Raw genomic sequence first — 21,123 nt, 5'->3', positions numbered from 1 at the left:
ACTTGTTGAATTTTGTCTGCAGGTAAAGACTGAAGCCAGCAGTCTAGCAGACAGTCGGGTATACAATCTGAAAGCTTGGGATAAATTCCCAGTGTCTGTTATTTCTAATTTAGTGTTCTTTATCTGTACCACATTGCCTGAGTTTTTGGTATATTCAAAGTGATTCACACTATTACATTCTTGAAATATAAAGTTACTCAATTGTAGGTTTGGCTCAAGGGTGGATCAACAAGGGAAGTCCTTGGGGTGCCAACCTACAGGGGGTGCTAAACCATCACAGGAACTGTAACTAGAAAAACATACATGTACCAGAACTTTTCCCAAAGAAGGTCCTGATCATGGTGGGGAGAAATATAATAATAAACTGCTTGGACTAAGGGTGAGATGCCAGCTCCTCCAAACCCCGTCGCTAACAGGCATGTGAGAATAACTTTAAATCATTGCTATAGTGCATTCACAAGACCTCATTTCTCCTCTGCTTTTGCCTTTTGCATTTATTTAGAAGAGCTCAGCCCCTCCTCTATTTTTATTTTATTTATTTATTTTTTTTGGGACCAGTAAGGGGATCATAACCCTTGGCTTGGTGTCGCCCACACCGTGCTCAGCCAGTGAGTGCACTGGCCATCCCTATATAGGATCCGAACCTGCGGCCTCAGCGCTCCCAGCACCGCACTCTCTCGAGTGAGCCCCGGGTTTGGCCCAGCCCCTCCTCTAAATAAATGTAGAACAAATATTTAAAGAATATCCATTTGGAGGCATGTGCAATTATAAGCCTGCCTGGACACCTGCAGTCTTAGTTGATTGATCTGAAGACATCAGGGCTCTATCTAACATATTCTGGGATGTTTAATTATCCTCCGTCCCTTAGTCTGATGCCCATCCATAGCAGCAGCTCTGCGTTCCACCTATATGCTGTGAGGGATAGGCGATGAGCGTGTATATGTGTGTATAAAAACCTTGGTCTGTAATCCCACGCTAATTTCCTTCAGATTAATTATGGGGGAGTCAGCCAATTAGAGACAAATTAATTACAGATTAATTTTGTTTGCTTTTGCATTACCCTAAAGTGGATATAAAATGTGTAACTTGGGACACATTATCTTGCTGAGAGCCTTCTGAGACTTGCTTTTATAGCTAGGAATGATGTGTGGTTAGCATAGGTTATTTTACAAAATGCCTTCCTCATTCAGTGCAATGTATCCCTTATTCCTTAGAAACGAATACTTTGATGGTTAAAGTTGCTATATATTTACTCAGTCCTTCGTTAATTAGTTGTTGAGGATTCCTTTTTCCTTCTTCTGTTTCTTTAAAAAAATTCTTGCTACATTTTTGATTAACTTATGTGTATATTTTGTGTTGCTTTGTGTTGCTTCGCCCCCACACAGATTTGTCACCCCACTTCCCCTGGGTGATGGAGACGCAAAGGATTACTCAAAGCCCATCTCTTCTGAGCAGTGAGAAGCCTGGAAGTGGTTTACTTCCCTGGGACCCTCCAGCAAGAGGCAACACTTCCTTGGGAAATTAACCCCGAATTGGGGTTCTCCTCCTGCGTTTATTTTCCAGACCAGGAAGTTACAGGAAGAGACATAGGTCGGGGTTACAGTTTAACAATATAGGCTGGTAACTTTCACTGAAACAATTCAGATGACATTCCATTAGACAATTAAGTGATCTTACAGCAATTTCTCAGTGTCTTTACATAACAATCAGTAACTAGTCTGTCTTTGAGCCAGCAACCTTGCTGTGCCACAATTCTTACCTTGCAACAGAGACTCACTAGCCTGGGGAAAATTTCTTGTCCTTGCAAGGTCAATATTTGAAACTGCAAGACTTTGGAAAACCAGGCCCTGTGAAATACATATGCTTTATGTATATTCCACAATTTTGAATAGGCAATATGTTCCTACAAGTCAAAATTTGAATGGTACAAAAGGGTACATAGTGACAAATTTCCCTTTCATTCCCAGCTGCTATCAAAGAGAAATTGCACTGTACACTTGTTAAAAATAGCAAGACAGATTTTGTTGTCAGGATACTGCAGTAGAGGGGAGAGACTTTAGTACATAACTGAGCTCAACTCTGGATACAGAGAGGGTAGCTGAAGATTTACAGCCATTGGACAGGGTAAGGGGATCAGTGGGTGGTAATTACTATGAGGAACTTGATTATATACCAAGGATGGGGGAAGAGGAATTTGATTTGATGCCAGGGGTGGGACGATTCTCCCTAAACTGATTTGCTAAGATTAGGCTTGTCAGACCAAGGATGAGGCCTAGTCAAGAAGAGGTCTCAGAGGAGCCTGACTAGTTGAGTCAAGGACGGGGTCCTTGTCACCACCTTTCTGGGGCAACTACTATTACTGTATTTGTTGTGTCTTAATAACATTAGACATTTTCTTTATATTAAATTATGTTTAGAAAAGTCTCATTTCAACCAGGCATGATACAGACTTACTATCAGTTCAGGGAAACTTTGGTCCTAGAAAATACTACGCTATTTAGCAGATTCATTTGGGGCCTCAATTTTCTAGGGTGTAGAATGGGGTTGATGGGACCTCCCTCAGAGATATAAAGATTATCTGATGTGTGGCGTAAGGACTGAGCAGTGCCTGGCACACGGCAGGCATTTAGTGATTGAGATTGCCCTTCCTCTCTTGCCTTATTACCAAATGGACTCTTTTCCCAGCTTTTTCAAATCTAGGTGGCCCAGCAGTCACTGGGGCTTGTGCTTGATGGGTATCTGTGTTCCCTGCTCTTCTGGTCTTCTGCTGAGAGGCTGCACGTGAGTTGGTGGCATCCACATGCTCTGTGCCTCTGCCCCATCCTGCAGGCCGGCAGCAAGGTCAGTGGCAAGTGTTTTCAAAAGTGTATGTTCTCAACCTCATCCTGTCACTCTTCCCACTCCCACACTTTAAAAAGTAATTTTGCTTTGTGCCACATGACATTGCTAGTTGTGCTTCCCTATGTGCCTAAACACTGATTTTTCTGGAAGTCGTCGGGGTGAAATATTACCTGAATTATATGGAGAGTACAGTAACTAGTGTTGAGGTGGGGGTTGTTGCTCTGTGAAGGACATGTTCTCTTTCAGATTCCTCTTTGCTTAGCAGTGCAGGTAGAGGTAGCCCCTTCTCTTGTGCTGGGAAGAAGGGCTGGGCTCTAGAGTCTGACAGAGCTTCATTTAAATCCCAGCTTCCCGGCTTCCAGTTTCTCCAAGCACCAGTTTCCCTGTGTGATGTGAGGAACAGGATGAGTGGACCTTGTACACAGGAGAGAGCAGTTCACGACTTTCACTGTTTTTATTAGGTCTGGGTTATCCCAGGTGCAGGTGAAGGCTCTTAAAGCAAGCTGGTTCCCTTTCCTTTGCTCCTAGGTCAGATCTTCTCAAGGTGTGGTCCCTGGATCAGCAGCATCAGAATCACCTGAGAGCTTGTCAGAGATGCGAATAATAAACACTAAGGCAGAGCCCAGCAATCTGTGTTTTAACAAGCCCTCCAGGTGATTCTGACACACACTCTTGTTAGAGTACCAATGCATCAGGCCACAGGCAGAGAAGGCTCCTGACTTTAGTATTTTTAGACACTCATTTGGGTTAGTGGAGGATTCCTATTCCTATTTGGGGATGGTAGAGGCCAGTGTCTGGCTTGAGTGTTCTGGGTATGCCAGCTTCTGAAAGTGCAACAGAAGACTGGGAGAGGCACTATCCTGCTTCCAGCTCGGCTACACAATCTGGCAGAGGTTGGCAGGGCCTTCTCCACTGATGTCTCGGTTTACCTCCAGGGTTTAACTCGGGTTATCAACCTCAGCACTATTTCAGGTTGGATATCCTTTATCGTGGGAGGGTGTCCTGTGTATTGTAGGAGCATTCCTGATCTCTGCCTACTAGCTGCCAATAGCAGCACACTCCTGGGTCTCTAGAATTGTCAAATGTTCCCTGGGGGGCAAAATCCCATCACAACCCCCTTTGAAAACTGCTGGTCTTACCTGCATGACCACTAGAGTGGAGGTGGTCAGTGGCAGATTCTCTCATCAGGAGAACCTGCAGTGAAGGAGTGAGTGGTGAAACTGGAAGGAAGGTGGGGTGTGCAACAATAACTCTGAATCTTGACCCTTCCAATTACTAGCCATGTGACCTTTCCCTACCTCCTTATTCACTCCTAGTCTCTCCTAACGAAAAAATCACACACATGCAAACTTTATTTTCATAAATGACTTTTACTTCTTTATCATTTCTCTTGACAGTGATTCTCGGCAATGTGCATATAACATGAAGGCAGGCGTAACTTTCAGAAGTCATCAAAGGTATTGTCCTATTGTCCTCATTTTCTTAAACCATTAAAATATTTTCATTTATAAAAATTAATCTAAATATAAATATTGACACTAAAGATCAAAATCACTTGATGACAAAATAATTCTTCTGGAACTATAACATATGCTTATGGTTTTTAATAGTAAATTAAATCTTTGCACTTATTTGGCACAAGGAAACCTTTATAAAAATTCAAATGCCATAGAGCAGGCTTCATCTTCTTCTTTTTTTTTTTTTTTTTGCAAGGCTTACACAATACACGTTTTTGTCAAAGAAAACAGTATTTTAACACTGTAACACAACAATAGTTGCTTTTCATGCCTCTTAAAGAAAACGTTCTATTTGGAAGTCAGATCTTTTTTTGTTGTGTTTTTAAAATTTGTCTTTGTTTTGCTTTGAATCACACCAACAGAACAAAAAGTCAAAGATTTACGTATTTGAAAGGAGTCATTTCTGTTGGATAACACACACACAGCATCAGCAAGGAGTATTATTGGAAGATATGTAGACCCCCACCAGGAGTGGATCATAACACTATTTCAGCAGCAAATCAGGTCTGGAAATGCAGATAGCAGCTAAAGGACACAGAGTTTGAAAACAACACAGAGAGAGGCTTTTGTAAAGCATTCCAATTATAATTAGCTTAAAGGTGTGGCTTTGGCAACTTAATCTCTCTGGCCCTCAGTTACCAAGTCTGAAAAATGGGAATTCCTACTGAACAGGGTTGCTGTAGTATTAAATGAGAAGAGCATTGCCTCCTTCAGAGCAGGCACTTAAACATTAATCACACTATTTCCTTGCCTCCCCTCTTTAGCCTTCTTCCTCAGATTCAAAATATATCAGAAGCAAACGTAAAAAACGGGTTGCTAATGCCCAATTAATTGAGTGAGATTCCAGTTCCGTTTGCTTTTCTAAACACACTCTAAATGGTCATGCATTTGAGACGGGTCCAAACAGACCACAGACGTGGAGTCAGTGTCAACTCTTGTGTCCATTAAATTCATTCAGTGTGTCCTTGCTTTTTCATATCTGTAAATTTTCTAAGGCTATCTCCTCATCATGTTTATCTTTAAGGTCATTTTTCTACTTTGCTGAATATTTATAGGGAAATAAATTTGGCAGGACAAAAAGTTTCTCATGTGGTTTTATATTCTGCAAGAATCCATTTACCTAAACATCATCTAGACACAGTCATTGCTCAACGACATCATGTGATTCTGGTTCTGGACAGTGCCCTAAAGTTGAGCCAGTGGTGGTCTTTCTCAAGCCCTTCTCCCCTTTGAAGTGGGAAAAGGCTCAGTAAGTCCACAGAAGAGCCCTATAATGAGACACTGTTTGGGGCAGACTCAGGCATGGCATGGGTGTCAGGGCTTTCCGTTCTGTGGTCTGTGGTTGCAAAGCAGTAGGAATGATTGTTAGTATAGTGGGCTAGGAGCTCAGCAAGAGGAAGGTGGCTAAAGAGAGACCTGCATCCTTGATGGTTGAACAATCCTGAAATTAGACTGTCCCTAGTGCTCACTACAGGCGCTTGCTTTTTGTAAGACATTAGCATTTATAAGACAAAGATGCTTGTGAGAGATTAATAAGCATTGATGATAAATTAAATGATAATCCTCACCTCCCTTTCCTCCACCCCCCTCCAACAATTCTCCTTTAGATAAATTGTTGACATGGAATTCTAGTTTCATCAAAGGGATCAAAAAAAAATTTTTTTAAAGACAACACACAATAGCAAAGTGAACAGGGAAAAGATGCATCTTTTGAACATGGTGCTCTGCTGTTGGAAGCCAGCGTCTTGATTTTCTGTCTTGGATTCCCCTGGGAGCCTGAGTAGAGAGTGGGCAAGATTGCAACGCTGAAGTCTGAGACTGCTTCTGGGTGAGGTATCAGGACAGCCCTGTGCAATGGTGCACTGTAGCCTCCCCAGCCCTCTCCTCAGGTGGAAATCCGTACAGTACTTGATGGCTGTTGGGTCAAGGCACTGTCGTGTACGGCTGGAGGCAGTGGGTCACTGGCAGTGGAGTTCCATGGCGTTAATACATCACAGCAGACTCCAGAGTGGGCTCCTGAGATGACAGATTGAGCACACTGTCATCAGCCACTTGCTCATTGACCAGTTAAATGTTTCACCTCATTTAAAAAGTGATGCCATTTTTTACATGTACTTCTTAATCCACCTGAAATTTATTTTGATAGATGGAATAAAGTAATTATTTAACTTGATTTCTTTCCTACTACCACCTCCATGGCCAATTTTCCAAGCACAGTTTTGTTGTTGTTGTTTTAATAATCCATACCTACTCTACTGGTTTCTAATACCTTTAAACTGATCACATAACACACTCTTATCTATTTCTAAGCTTTCTGTTCTATTCCATTAATTATCAATTTCTTTACAGCTTTTAATTTGTTTAAAAATCTGGCAGAAAAATCAAGTAATTTTATAAAATGCTTTTTTTAATCCTTTCTGATTTATTATTATATGAACTTTAGTCAAAGTAAATCTCTCTGAGATTTTTATGAGAATTGGATTCAACTATAAATTAATTTAGAAAGAAATGACTTGTTATTGAACCATTGATGTGATTAATCAATATCATAGTGAATATTAAAGATATCCTTGCATTCCCTCAAAATCTACCTTGTCATTTATTATTTAATGCACTATGGTGTTTAATTTTCTAGTATTTTATTTAGTAGGCTTCATCTCTCTGCAGAAATACCATTGGTGTGTGACTGGTGTGTGACTTGTGTGTGTCTCTGTGTGCCTGTGTGTGAGTGAGCATAGAGATCGCATACATACTGACCAGCCACATAAGGCTTTGATAATTGGGGTTATGATAACTTCACAACATGAATTCTTAGTTTTTAATTTTTTTATGCTCTGGGATATTTTATATAGCATGGGAATTAACTGTTCCTTAAAAATTTATCAGCAAAACCATTTGACCACAGAATCTTTTTTTTATTTTTATTTTTGCAGCTGGACAGTACACAGATCAAACCCTGGACCTTGGTGTTATAGGCACCACACTCGAACCAACTGAGCTACCCAGCCAGCCCTTTGAAGGTTTAATAGATTTTTAAATTTCTTTTTATTTCTTAAGTCAGTTTTTACCAATATTCTGATTTTAAAATTTATTAGAATAGTTTTATATCACATAGTATATTTATATAAAAATTTTACATCCTACTGTTATCTCTTTATCTTATTTTTTTCATATGACATAAAATTTTTCTATTTTTTTTCTCAAATAGCTCAGATTTATGATCATTTATATAGTTTTCTGGTTTTAATTAATTGGTTTCTGCATTTATCTTTGATGTCTGGAATTCAATGTCTACTTCATTCGTTTTACATTTTTCTTTTTTAATAAGGAAGGATATATTTAATACTATGAATCTGACTCAATGTAGTTTTATATGTGTCCTATTCATTTTGATATAAGTAATGTTTTCATTTTCTAAGTACTCTGTGGATTTGCTTTTCTCTTTAATTATTTCTTAAATTTTTTTAAATTTATTTTTTTCATTGTACATGTTTATAGGGTACAGTTTGTTATTTCAATACATGCATATATTGTATAATCTAATCAGAATAGTTGGTATATCTATCCCCTAAACATTTATCATTTCTTTGTGGTTATAACATTCAAGGTACTATTTTCTGGCCATTTTGAAATAGACAATTTAATATTATTACCTATTGTCACCCTAGAGCACCAGAACTAATTCTTCCTGTCTAATGGTAACTTTGTAACTTTGTAACTTAGTACTTGTCTACCAACCTTTCCCCAGCCTCACCTCCCCTCTCCCTTTTTTTTTTCTCTGCCTCTGGTAACCACTGTTTTACTCTCTTTTCTCTCTTTTTTCCCCCTCTTTTAAATTTATTTTTCTTAATTGACCCATGATAATTGTATATATTCATGGAGTACAATATTATATATTAGGGTACATTCAGACTGTGTGTAATGATCATATCAGGGTGCTCAGTATATCCATCACCTCAAGCATTTGTCAATTCTTTGTGTTAGCAACATTCAACATCATCTCACTAGCTACTCAAAGATACATGGTACTTTGTTGTTAAGTGTAGTCTCATATTACTATAGAATACTAGATCCATTCTTCCTGTCTCTCTACTATTTTGTAACCACTGACCTCCCTCTCCATCTCTCTCCTTCCCCCCACCAGTCTCTAGTAATCACTATTCTACTCACTATTTCTGTGAGACCAGCTTATTTAGCTTGCACATATGAGTGAGAACATGTGGTGTTTCTCTCTCTGTGCCTGAATTATTTCACTTAACATATTTTCCTCCAAACTCATCCATGTTGCTACAAATGGCAGAATTTCATTCTTTTTTATGGCTGTGCTTTTCTCTTTAATTTAATAGTTACTTCAAAGTGTGTGTGTGAGAGTGTGCATGTGTATGTGTATGCACAGCTGTGTGTGGGGGTACATATGCTTTTTAACATCCAAGTAGGGTTTCTGTTTGTTTTAACTTTTGTTCTAATTTCCTAGAATTGCCCTGTCCAATCTGTTAGTAACTAGCCACACGTGGCTATTTACACTTAAATGTATGATAATTAACTAAAATTTAGAAATCCTTCAATGCAGTAGTCACATTTCAAGTGCTCAATAGCCATGTGGCAAGTTGCTACCATACTGGGCACTGCAGATATAGAATGTTTCCAGCATTACAGAAAGTTCTATGAGACAGCATTGCTCTAGAATGTGTTTGGAACCGTGGTCATAGAAGGCAGTTTTACATTTTCTACTTTTTGGAATTTACTGAGGTTTTCTTTGTGAACTGGTATAAAACCAATTTTTATAAATGGTCCATTGGTACTTGGAAAGAAAGTGAATAATCTGAAAACTATAAAGTTAGACATATTAATTAAAGCTTAATAATTACACTATCCAATTCTCTGATTTGTATGTATTTCTGGTGTACTTGGGCTGCCAAAGGCTGATAAGGGAGTTTTAAAATCACCAACCATTGCACAATAAAGTGTATCGTTCTACTGTTTGCCAAATCAAGAAAGCCTCATTATTTAACCTACTTTATTTTATCAAAATTAAAACATCCTTCCTCGTTTTCTCTGAACGCTTCTTGTCTTGAATTCTACTTTGTTTGAAAACTATTTCTGCCCCTTCTTTTTTGTTTTTATTTGTTTTGTAAATATTGTCCATTCTTTCATTTTTAACCTCTCTGTGTTACTTAAAGGTAATTTATTTTTATTTCATTTAAAAAATAATTTACTGAGGTGAAGTCCACATAACATAAAACTAACCATTTTCAAGCGAACAATTTGGTGGCAGTTAGTACATTCACAAGGTTGTGCAAACACCACCTCTATCTAGTTTCAATGTGTTTCCATCAGTCCAAAGAAAAACCCCTTACCCGTTAAGCAGTTTCTTCCTAGACCTCCTCCCCACAGCCCTTGGCAACCACCAATCTATGTTCTGTCTCTATGAAAGGTAATTATTTTTAACCATCTTGCATATTACCAATTCCTTCCCTGACCTTAGTGGTCTGCCTTTTCAGTGTGATAAAGCATCTTTTTAGCTCTTTGAAGTAACAGCCAGGAGCAAGGTGACTGGACATTGAAAGGTCAGGAGTACTGGCTGACAAAGGAAGGAAAGGCAATGAGTAGCCCTCTTGTCATATGGTGCCTAAGAGAGGAATCTGCCATTCAAAAGGACATGCTCACCACTATGCCATTATCTGGTGCTTCTGTGCTTGTGAGACAGTGACGAGTGGATGGAGGGGGGGAGGGACAGGTGATGCATAAAAGGCCACAGAATAAGTTTGCTCTTGCTTCAGTCTTGACATCCCAGACGTGGTCTGCCCTCAGCATAATTGGTTTCACTGAGACAGTTTAGTTGGATCGTTTCCTATGTAAGCAGCAATGAAGCATTTGCTCAAATTCAGACGCATATGTTGGTTTTTAAGCAAACGATCTGTTAGCTCTCTCTATATGATCTCTAGAGTTTGTGCAAATTATCTAGTGTCCGTTCCTTTGCCACATTTAGGAGCAGCTGCTGACTTTTTTCAGGAACACAGTATTAATGGCTCACAAGAAATTTAAGGGAGAGTGAATATGGACCGAAAACAGAATACAAGCTCTTACACCTCGACCAGGCCTTACACTCCTGTGTACATATTTTTATTTCTCTTATACCAAACCAGTTTCCTGCAAGGAGCTGCAGATATAGTCGAGAGGATTCACCCATACATTAGAGAGGCTGGCAATACCAGGCAGGATGTTATTCAACTCTCTTAGACTTCGCCCCACCCTCAAATCCAAAGGACCATGAAACCAAGCAGGAAGCGTGCTTCCTGGGGCACTGATGGAGCGACAGAAGGAAAGGACCAGATGAAGGTACCGTCAAAAGTGAAAGTGATGGGCACTAAGACAGAGATGACATTTACCATCAACTCCTTGGTGCTTTTCCTTTCTTTAGTTCTGTTTGTTGAGGAGCCTTGGAGAATGAAGTTGTGATTAAATGTTTTAATGGTGGTCACTGAAGATGCCTCCATTTTTTCAGCTAAAAGGAAATAAATGGGAATAACTGTTACCTGGAACATGGACAATTGTTAAGGAAGAAAGACCAGGTGGCCAGATTACCCAGATTTTTGTTTTAGGCTTGGCATCTCATTCCTGTCTGACTGTGGAATCTTTTTTGTGTTTATTTTTATGATGAACCAAGTAAGTCAAGGTGTCGTTGGTGGCTTTCTGGGAAAAGGTAGATCAGAGATAATTCAATACAGTTCATACATTCTTATTTGTAACCCTGAAATATAAAAGGCTCTAAAACCTGCAAATTTTTATATCTTTGGAGCCATAATCATCTGATTGAAAAACCTGGCTTGAACTGACATGTGGCCATTTAAAGTCCTTGTCCATCTCACCAAGTGCAAACATTCTCATGCTTTGCTGAAAGGATACTAATGTGTTTAAGTATGAGATGCTGCCCAGATGCCACAGGGAGTATTAAGAAATATACATATATTATCTTTCTAATGCCCCCCAAATTATGAAACACATATGGATCCAAGGATTTAAGTAAATAAGTGTAGACCTGTGATAAATTTAACTGTATGGGGTTTTGTAGAATATAAAGAAAGCATGCAATAAATGTTTGATGTATGTAAAATCATGACAGTAAAAAAAAAAATGTTTATTGAGTGATAAATGGCAGAACCAAAGCTCAAAAACCACTTCTTCTGACTTTCTACTCTAATTTGTACATTTAAATTTCTAGTTTGGCATCACTTACGAGGCTCCTGAATCCAGGGATGTTGTTGAAAATGTCAGGTAAAGGTGACATGACTATCATCACTGGAATCCCTTCTAGGTTGGGCACTGTGGCAGATGCTTTTGGTGTCCTGTCTACTTCTCTTGGACAGTCTCCATTCCATCACTGTCCAACAGCATCTTACTGCAAGCACTGCCACAGTGTCTTGGCTCATGCATGGAGCAGGTCAGAAGTAACCCTTAGCCAGTGATGGATGGGAGCTGAAGGAAAAATAAATACCCCATCTTCCTAACCTGTGGGCAGGAAACTGAGGTGCAGACAACACTGTCTCCCAGAAGTCTCCAGGAGGATTTAGCCTCATTTACCCAAAGAAGTAACCTACAGTTAAAGTACACTGTACTGGCTTAATATCCTTCCCTGAGACATTTCTCTCCTCTCTAACCAGTGCTTCCTGGAATCACCTCTCAAATAAACTACTTGCACTCTCATCCTTCTCCCTGGGTTTTCTTCTAGGGGGACCCACTTCAAGACAGACAAGAGCAATTCTGGATGAGAACTTTCCATTACATCTGGGCCTCAAACTCAGATCTCTGAGTTACTCAAAGTAAGTGATTCAGGCTTAATTTTCTTTGTGGTTTTCATTGAAGCATACCTTTCACTGGTGGGGCAGGCAGTTTTCTCCTCTGCTGCCTTGATGTGTCTATGGTTTGTACCTATAAACAGAACACAGTGACCAATATATCTTTGCAAAGCCAAAGATGTTTTATCTCTTCTAAGTTTTCCAGGTCATACAACATTCCAACAGAGGGAGTGAGGGACAAACACACCTGATTTCTTTGCTTCTGATCCCGTTTTCTTGCAAGGCGCCCACAGGGCGCTATGTTTAATCCTGCAATGGTCAGGGCTGAAATCCGGCTCTCGATGTCAGAAATCTGAATGCAACAGAAAAACAGGATCAGCAGGGAGGAAATATGAAAAAGGAGAATCTGTGTTAAAAGTGTCAGGAGTTTACAAAGAACAAATCTGCTTTGATATATGCTCATTCATTCATTCATTCATTCAACTTCTACCAAGCACTTCTCTATTTAATGCTGCAGTGAGAAGATAAAACACAGGCCTTTCTCTATAAACTTGAATTTCTAGTTTGGTAGCTCTAGAGCATGTCAACAACCCTGTCAGAGTGCGCCTTTGGATATGTGGAAGCCCAGGGCACTGTGGGAACCCTGGCCCAGGGCCACCTGGCTCAGCACGGGGGTAGGGGGATCAGAGAAGGCTCTCATAGGAGGCAGCAGTTGAATTGAGCTTTGAAGGGCAAGTATAATTTATATGTCCTGCTTCCTTCTTCTATGACTCCAAAATGACAGTAAACAAATGACAATAAATAAATGACATAAATCCAAAATGACAGCACCAAGGTTTAGGAGGGAGGCCCAGCAGCCACTGGTTGAAGTCCATCTCCTCCATTAAGAGGCCAAGTGGCCTTGAGAAACTCCCTTCCCTCTCTGGGCATCAGTACCCTCACCTATAACATGGAAAGTTCAGATAGTCAGATTTCCTTCCAACAGAGTCTGAAGGCAGATATAGAGAACAAAAGCTTAGTTAGAGCCCTGGTCCCCTCTGTCCCTAGGGATGAAGACATAGTCCCTGCTCTTAGACAAGGGCATTACCATGTGCCAGGAACCATGCTAAGTGCTTTAAATGTGAGAACTCATTGATGCCTCAAAACAATCCTGTGAAGTAGGTACCACTCTCTTGTTTCACAGACGGAGAAACTGGCTCGAAGGGAGAAGTGATATACACAGATGGTCTGGGGCAGAGCTTGGAATTAATGCCAGTGGCCATGCTCTTGCCACATCACTACATTTTCAGAGGACTTGCCAAGGCCTGGCATGGGGGACACTGGAAGAGGCAGGAAAAGGGTAGTAGAACTGAGGGTGGTAGGGGGGGTGCGCAGGGTCACAGCCATCCTGCTGAGGAACAGCCTGAGTGTTGCTGGGGCATCAAACGTGTTACCTGAAGGCAGGTCCAGCAGCCAATATGTGTGTGCTCCACCCCCGAGCTCTCCACTGCCTTCCTTATCCCTAGACACTTTTGTGCTGATCAAGACAAATTCTAATTCTGCTGTCACTTACTGAGGCCTTCTTTGGACAGTCTACTGGGATAGGTGCTACAGGAGGTACAGAGAAAAGGGTTAAAGGGTCAGCAAATGCAGGAGATGCTTCCCCTACCCCTGAGAGGTGGCAGTCTTGGTCCAAAAAGGGGGGGGAGGTAGGTGAAGGCCGAGTCTGTGACAGCTGGTGAAAGAGTGTGACTCAGCTGCCCAGCTGCCAGCACCCAGAAGGAGCCATGGTGTAGCCCCACCCCTCCCTGTCCTCACTCTTCAAATTTCACATTGAGAGCTGCATTCCTTTGGCTTACAGACCAATAAATTGCACACACCTCTGAGAAAAGTTGCTGGCTAAGCTTTTATTAGTCATTTGTAACTGGTGTGGACTAGATGCCCACATTCCTCCCTGGAAGCAGTTTTAATGGAGGGCCTTGCTCAGAGGGACCTGGGAGACAAAGTCAATGGACAAGCAAGCTGCCGACCTCCTGATTTGCTGCCTGCCAGGTTCTGGAATCAGAAGGGGTTAATTTTTAAAGTTTTAGTCCGTAGGACAAAGGACAAAGAAAGAGGAATGGAGACTCCTGAGGGATGATTTTGTCCACATTTTGTTATCTATCTGTATAATTATGACCCACTTCATTCCTAAGACTGCATGCCCAGTGACGCATACACTTGCTGGAAAGGAGGAACAATTCAACTCTGAGTTTCCTGAGAGCCAGTGAAAGAGCTCAGTGTAGGACTCTATGTCTACAAGATAAAGACCAAGTACTCAGAAGAACAGCTTTTCCTGATACTAAGAGTTAAGAGAGACTTTCCCTGAAATGCTTATAGAGACAACCTTGTGCACTGCAGTGGACGGCACCCTCAGCATACTCCACATGGGCCGTCCTGCAATCTCCTTCAGCCCTGAGCAAAGGCATCCTGTCCCGAGGGTAAACTCTTAAGTTGATAACATCCCTAGAATCTGGCCTAATCCAGGAACATAGTTTGGCACATCTACCTTCCTCAGTAGATACCCTCCTACCATCCTGCAGGAAACCCTCTATGAGATCCTCCGTGAGGCTAGACTTTGGAAGAGAACAGACAACAGGAATCGGAGGCTTCATTCTCTGGCAGCAACAGCTACTGAAATGTTGAGATGATCCCCAAAGCTGAAGGAAGGGTTACCACCTCTCATGAAAATTAAGGACTATTAAGTGCATGTACCCTGACGGCAGGACCAACACATTTCTCAGGAAACCACACAGCACAGACTGGTTAAGAATGTGAACTGTGAGGTCCGATTGGGTTAATATCCTGGCTTTATCGCTTTCTAGCTGTTTGACCTTGGGCAGGTGGTTTAGCCTTTTGGAGACAGTTTTCCCAGACACAAAAGGGAAATAATAACAGTAGTTACTTCATGGCATTGCCGAAAGAATTAAATACAATAAAAGTACTTAAACAGGTAAAGTTTAAGCATTAAACACAACTCCTGGCACACAATAAGGTTCACTGAAAATTGGGTATTATTGATAACACTATTGTAATATTTAAAAATGAATAATAAATTAATAGGCATATTCAAACACATGGAAAAGGGACATTTGGGACTCCAGGATTTTCTGCCATAAAATATGGCTCTAATAATTGAAGCCTAGAAAAATTTGGAAGCAGGAATGACTAATTATCCAATAAAATCCTCCCAAACACCCATAAATAATATTACTTCCTGCTAAACCACTCAGGATGTATTTGTTGCACAATGTACCAGAAAACTGATGATTTGATTCTACTTTATATAACTTTGACAACAAATTGATTAAACCTTGGGTGACATTTAAGGAAAATAATTTTTATTTGAGGAGAGTTGCTCTTCAGCCATTCTTGCTGATAATAAATGGTCTACAGGGCCATCTGTCTGATGAGACCATTCTGAGTTCATAGCATTAACCCATCCACAGAGTGAAGAATTGAACCCTCTCATTCTCAAGAGTGGTAAATTATGTCAGTGGTTGTTGTGATTTTTGAATCTTTAAAATAAAAATATTAACTTTAAAAATAATCATCACCTGAGATTGTAATCTCTATCCAGAGGTGGTTTCTATTGAACCCAATTCCCCCAAGGATGCAGTTTTAGGGTGCAGGATCTACAGAAATATTAGTGAACCAGGGATTCCAGAGAATAGGTACATAGACTTCAGTTTGAGAATCGGTGGCTTAGTCCATGATCAGTTCTGATCCACAGAGTCAGAGGCTAAGGGAATATCCATGAAAATTACAAACAGCCATCTTCACAAAATTATAGAGACTATAGTGATCAGTTCTGAAACAGTCATATTTAAATTCTGCCTGCTCTTTATGCAAAATACTGGCCTAAGAAAGCTACACTTCCAATTTCATTCATCTATTCATCTGATTTTTATCAAGTGCCATATCTGTGTCAGGTATTATGCTAGGCACTGGAGTTGCTGTGCTAAGCTAGACAGTTATAGTACTGTCCTCATTTAGCATTTAGTTTATAATGGGAAAAACTGGCATTAAATAAGTAATCAACATTATGATAAGGGTCAGAAAAAGGTGGTCTTGAGGGGAAATGGGAACCTATATGGCAAGGAGACCTATGTATGAATCAGGGAATTTGTCAAAGAGGAAACTGACATAAGGTTTTAAAGAGAAGTCCAATCTATTTTCAAGGCTATCATTTGAGAGAGAAGAGGGCTGTACTTTAAAAAAGGAGGATTTGGTGGAATCCATCTGGAAGGACCATATCCATGCAAGCACGCTGGATATGACAAGAACTGATAGATCCAATGGCTTTGAAGCAATTCTTGCAGAAGACGGGGCCCCCATTTGGGCAGAGAGGAGTATCCTCACCTGGAGCTCAGCATGATGGACCTGGGCTGCAGCTGTGGCTACCTGGTCCTCCAGATCCGCCAGTTCGGTCTCATCAGTGCCACTATGGATGCAGCGGGCGGCATCTTCCAGCTCATTGAGCTGGCCCTCCAGTCCGTACACAGTGCCTGCTGTCAGGTACACCTGTAGAGAGAGCACAGCCTTGAGCTCAGGTCTGTGGGCCCAGGACTGGTGGGGCCCTTTCAGGGGACTCCCATAATTCAAGGGAGCCAGAGAGAACTGGGCTTAACATTGGGGGGAAAAAGATGGAATCACCCATTTATAAAGATTCTTCACACTTAAACAATAGTGTGAGGTCGTGCCACCCCCTCCCACAGTCAACCACACCTCTCTTCCCCCCGACCCCAGCTTTCCTGTATTGATAAAATCTTACAAAATACATGGCATCAGCTATGTAAATTGTGAATTTGTCTAGTGACTTACAAAAACTAATATCAAGAAGAAACAATGAAAGAAACTCATGATGGGGTTTTTCCCAGTAAAAATTTTGGTTGACATTTAGTAATTCAGAAAAATTCAGAAAACATAAAAGAAGTGAAATTAATTTAAAATAATTACAAATTTTGAGCAAATTGTCTCTGATTAATTACTTTCTGCTTGCTTGAAACAGGATAAGGGAATTAGAATGGACCTGAAATTTGTAGTAGGAAAAAGCTTTATTTCTTAGAAAATAGTATAATGTTAAAAGAAACATGTCAAATCTATTTATCTGTCCACTAGGACAGTTTTTTGAGAGCTATTGAAAATTTGAGGGGCGATCAGATAAAGGAAGTAATCTGAAATAAAGGAAACAAATATTTTGACTTAAGAGTTTATAAAGTGATTCCCATAAAAGTGAGTAAACAGGGCTGGTGGTTAACTTAGCTGCTTAGAGCTCAGAGTTATAACACCGAAGTCAAGAGTTCAGATCCCTGTACAGGCCTGTCGCCAAAAAAAAAAAAAAAAAAAGTGAGCAAACAGAAAGTAAAATCATTGGAATAATTCAGACTGCTTCCTTAGCCTAATAAATAATGTGATAAAACAACCCACAACACAGGAATGAGATGTATCTAAAGAAGGTAATTACTTATTTGAGTCTTCTCTCTTCTTTTTTTTGTTAGCCATGCTAATGGTTTGTCAATTTTATTTATCTTTTCAAAAAACCAACTTTTTGATTCGTTGATCTTTTGAATTGTTTTTTGGTTTTCAATTTCATTCAGTTCTGCTCTGATCTTAATGATTTCTTTCCGTCTGCTAACTTTAGGTTTGGATTGTTCTTGTTTTTCTAGTTCTTTAAGGTGAAGTGTTAGGTTGTTCACTTGCCATCTTTCCATTCTTCTGAAGTGAGCATTTAATGCGATAAATTTTCCCCTCAATACCAAAATTAGAAATGAAACAGGTGATATTACAACTGATTCATCTGAAATACAAGGGATCATTTGAGACTACTATAAACAACTATACGCCAACAAATTTGAAAATCTGGAGGAAATGGATAAATTTCTGGACACACACAAGCTCCCAAAACTGAACCATGAAGACGTAGAAAATTTGAACAGACCAATAACAATAAAGGAGATTGAAGCTGTTATCAGAAGGCTCCCAACAAAGAAAAGCCCAGGAACAGATGGATTCACAGCAGAATTTTACCAAACATTCAAAGAGGAATTGACACCGATTCTTTACAAACTATTCCAAAAGACTGAAACGGACGCAAATCTCCCAAACTCATTCTATGAAGCAAACATCATCCTGATACCAAAAGAAGGCAAAGATATAACCAAAAAAGAAAACTACAGGCCGATATCCTTGATGAATATAGATGCAAAAATCCTCACTAAAATACTAGCAAACAGAATACAGCAACACATACGTAAAATTATTCATCACGATCAAGTGGGATTCATCCCAGGGATGCAAGGTTGGTTCAACATACACAAATCAATAAATGTGATACACCATATTAATAAACTCAAACACAAGGACCATATGATCATCTCTATAGATGCTGAAAAAGCATTTGATAAAGTTCAGCACTCATTCATGACAAAGACCCTGTATAAGTTAGGTATACAGGGAAAATATCTCAACATAATTAAAGCCATATATGCCAAACCCACAGCCAATATCATCCTGAATGGGCAAAAGCTGAAAGCTTTTCCTTTAAGAACAGGAACCAGACAAGGATGCCCACTCTCACCACTCCTATTCAACATAGTGTTGGAAGTACTAGCCAGAGCAATCAGAGAAGAGAAGGAAATAAAGGGCATCCAGATTGGAAAAGATGAAGTCAAACTGTCCCTGTTTGCAGATGACATGATCCTATATATCAAACAGCCTAAAACCTCTACAAAAAAACTCTTGGAATTGATAAATGATTTCAGCACAGTAGCAGGATACAAAATCAACACACAAAAATCAGTAGCATTTCTTTTCTCCAATAGTGAACATGCAGAATGAGAAATCAAGAAAGCCTGCCCATTTACAATAGCCACCAAAAAAAATAAAATACTTAGGAATTGAGTTAACCAAGGAGGTGAAAAATCTCTATAATGAGAACTACAAACCACTGCTGAGAGAAATTAGAGAGGATACAAGAAGATGGAAAGATATCCCATGCTCTTGGATTGGAAGAATCAACATAGTGAAAATGTCCATACTACCCAAAGTGATATACAAATTCAATGCAATCCCCATCAAAATTCCAAAGACATTTTTCTCAGAAATGGAAAAAACTATCCAGACATTTATATGGAACAATAAAAGACCACGCATAGCCAAAGCAATGCTGAGCAAAAAAAATAAAGCTGGAGGCATAACACTACCTGACTTTAAGCTATACTACAAAGCTATAATAACCAAAACAGTATGGTACTGGCATAAAAACAGACACACTGACCAATGGAATAGAATAGAGAATCCAGAAATCAACCCACACACTTACTGCCATCTGATCTTTGACAAAGGCACCAAGCCTATTCACTGGGGAAGGGACTGCCTCTTCAGCAAATGGTGCTGGGATAACTGGATATCCATATGCAGGAGAATGAAACTAGATCCATACCTCTCACCGTATACTAAAATCAACTCAAAATGGATTAAGGATTTAAATATACACCCTGAAACAATAACACTTCTTAAAGAAAACATAGGAGAAACACTTCAGGAAATAGGACTGGACACAGACTTCATGAATATGACCCCAAAAGCACGGGCAACCAAAGGAAAAATAAACAAATGGGATTATATCAAACTAAAAAGCTTCTGCACAGCAAAAGAAACAATTAACAGAGTTAAAAGACAACCAACAGAGTGGGAGAAAATATTTGCAAAATATATATCTGACAAAGGATTAATATCCAGAATATATAAGGAACTCAAACAACTTTACAAGAAGAAAACAAGCAACCCAATTAAAAAAATGGGCAAAAGAGCTAAGTAGGCATTTCTCTAAGGAAGATATACAAATGGCCAACAGACATATGAAAAAATGCTCAACATCACTCAGCATCCGGGAAATGCAAATCAAAACCACACTGAGATACCATCTAACCCCAGTTAGGATGGCTAAAATCCAAAAGACTGTGAACGATAAATGCTGGCGAGGTTGTGGAGAAAAAGGAACTCTCATACACTGTTGGTGGGACTGCAAAATGGTGCAGCCTCTATGGAAAATGGTATGGAGGTTCCTCAAACAATTGCAGATAGATCTACCATACGACCCAGCTATCCCACTCTTGGGAATATACCCAGAGGAATGGAAATCATCAAGTCGAAGGTATACCTGTTCCCCAATGTTTATCGCAGCACTCTTTACAAAAGCCAAGAGTTGGAACCAGCCCAAATGTCCATCATCAGATGAGTGGTTACGGAAAATGTGGTACATCTACACAATGGAATACTACTCAGCTATAAAAACGAATGAAATACTGCCATTTGCAACAACATGGATGGACCTTGAGAGAATTATATTAAGTGAAACAAGTCAGGCACAGAAAGAGAAATACCACATGTTCTCACTTATTGGTGGGAGCTAAAAATTAATATATAAATTCACACACACACACACACACACACAAACACACAAAAACCGGTGGGGGGGGGGAAGAAGATATAACAACCACAATTACTTGAAGTTGATACGACAAGCAAACAGAAAGGACATTGTTGGGGGGGAGGGGGGAGGGAGAAGGGAGGGAGGTTTTGGTGATGGAGAGCAATAATCAGCCACAATGTATATCGACAAAATAAAACTTAAAAAAAAATAAATTAATTAAAAAAAAAAAAGAAGGTAATTACTTAAAGAGTGGTACTTATTTTAATCAACATATATAAAGCTGTAATAAAGTAATCACAGCAATTTAAAGTTGATATGAATGAAACACATGGCTGGGACTTTAACAGTTCTTTTCACCTGAGTTAAAAATATAACAGAGTTGAGGACAAGCCAAGAGCTCATGCGCATCTTTTGCACGGAGTGATACTAAGTGCTGGTGAGGGGAAGGACCCTGAAATGTTCCTTCTCTGTTGATTCCTTGGCACATTCACTCATCCACATTAAAATGGCAGTT

The 21,123-nt window shown here is 39.8% G+C and overlaps 1 protein-coding gene across 1 annotated transcript in view; it reads right to left on the bottom strand.

Moving 5' to 3' along the window:
- Window positions 1-5,985: 5,985 nt before the first annotated feature.
- Window positions 5,986-21,123, bottom strand: part of MYRIP (myosin VIIA and Rab interacting protein) — a 353,617-nt gene continuing 338,479 nt past the window's right edge. Inside the window, exons 13-17 of the mRNA XM_063114747.1 lie at window positions 16,535-16,696; window positions 12,402-12,506; window positions 12,227-12,287; window positions 10,748-10,863; window positions 5,986-6,374 (exon numbers count right to left, since the gene is read on the bottom strand). Of these exons, the coding sequence (XP_062970817.1) occupies window positions 6,342-6,374; window positions 10,748-10,863; window positions 12,227-12,287; window positions 12,402-12,506; window positions 16,535-16,696 (477 nt within the window). The 3' untranslated portion in view covers window positions 5,986-6,341. The remainder of the gene's footprint in view (window positions 6,375-10,747; window positions 10,864-12,226; window positions 12,288-12,401; window positions 12,507-16,534; window positions 16,697-21,123) is intronic.

This window comes from Cynocephalus volans, chromosome 11 (assembly GCF_027409185.1).
Source record: "Cynocephalus volans isolate mCynVol1 chromosome 11, mCynVol1.pri, whole genome shotgun sequence".
Lineage (NCBI taxonomy): Eukaryota > Metazoa > Chordata > Mammalia > Dermoptera > Cynocephalidae > Cynocephalus > Cynocephalus volans.
The sequence above is the reverse complement of the archived record's forward strand: the minus strand, read 5'-3'. Positions and strand labels throughout refer to the sequence as shown.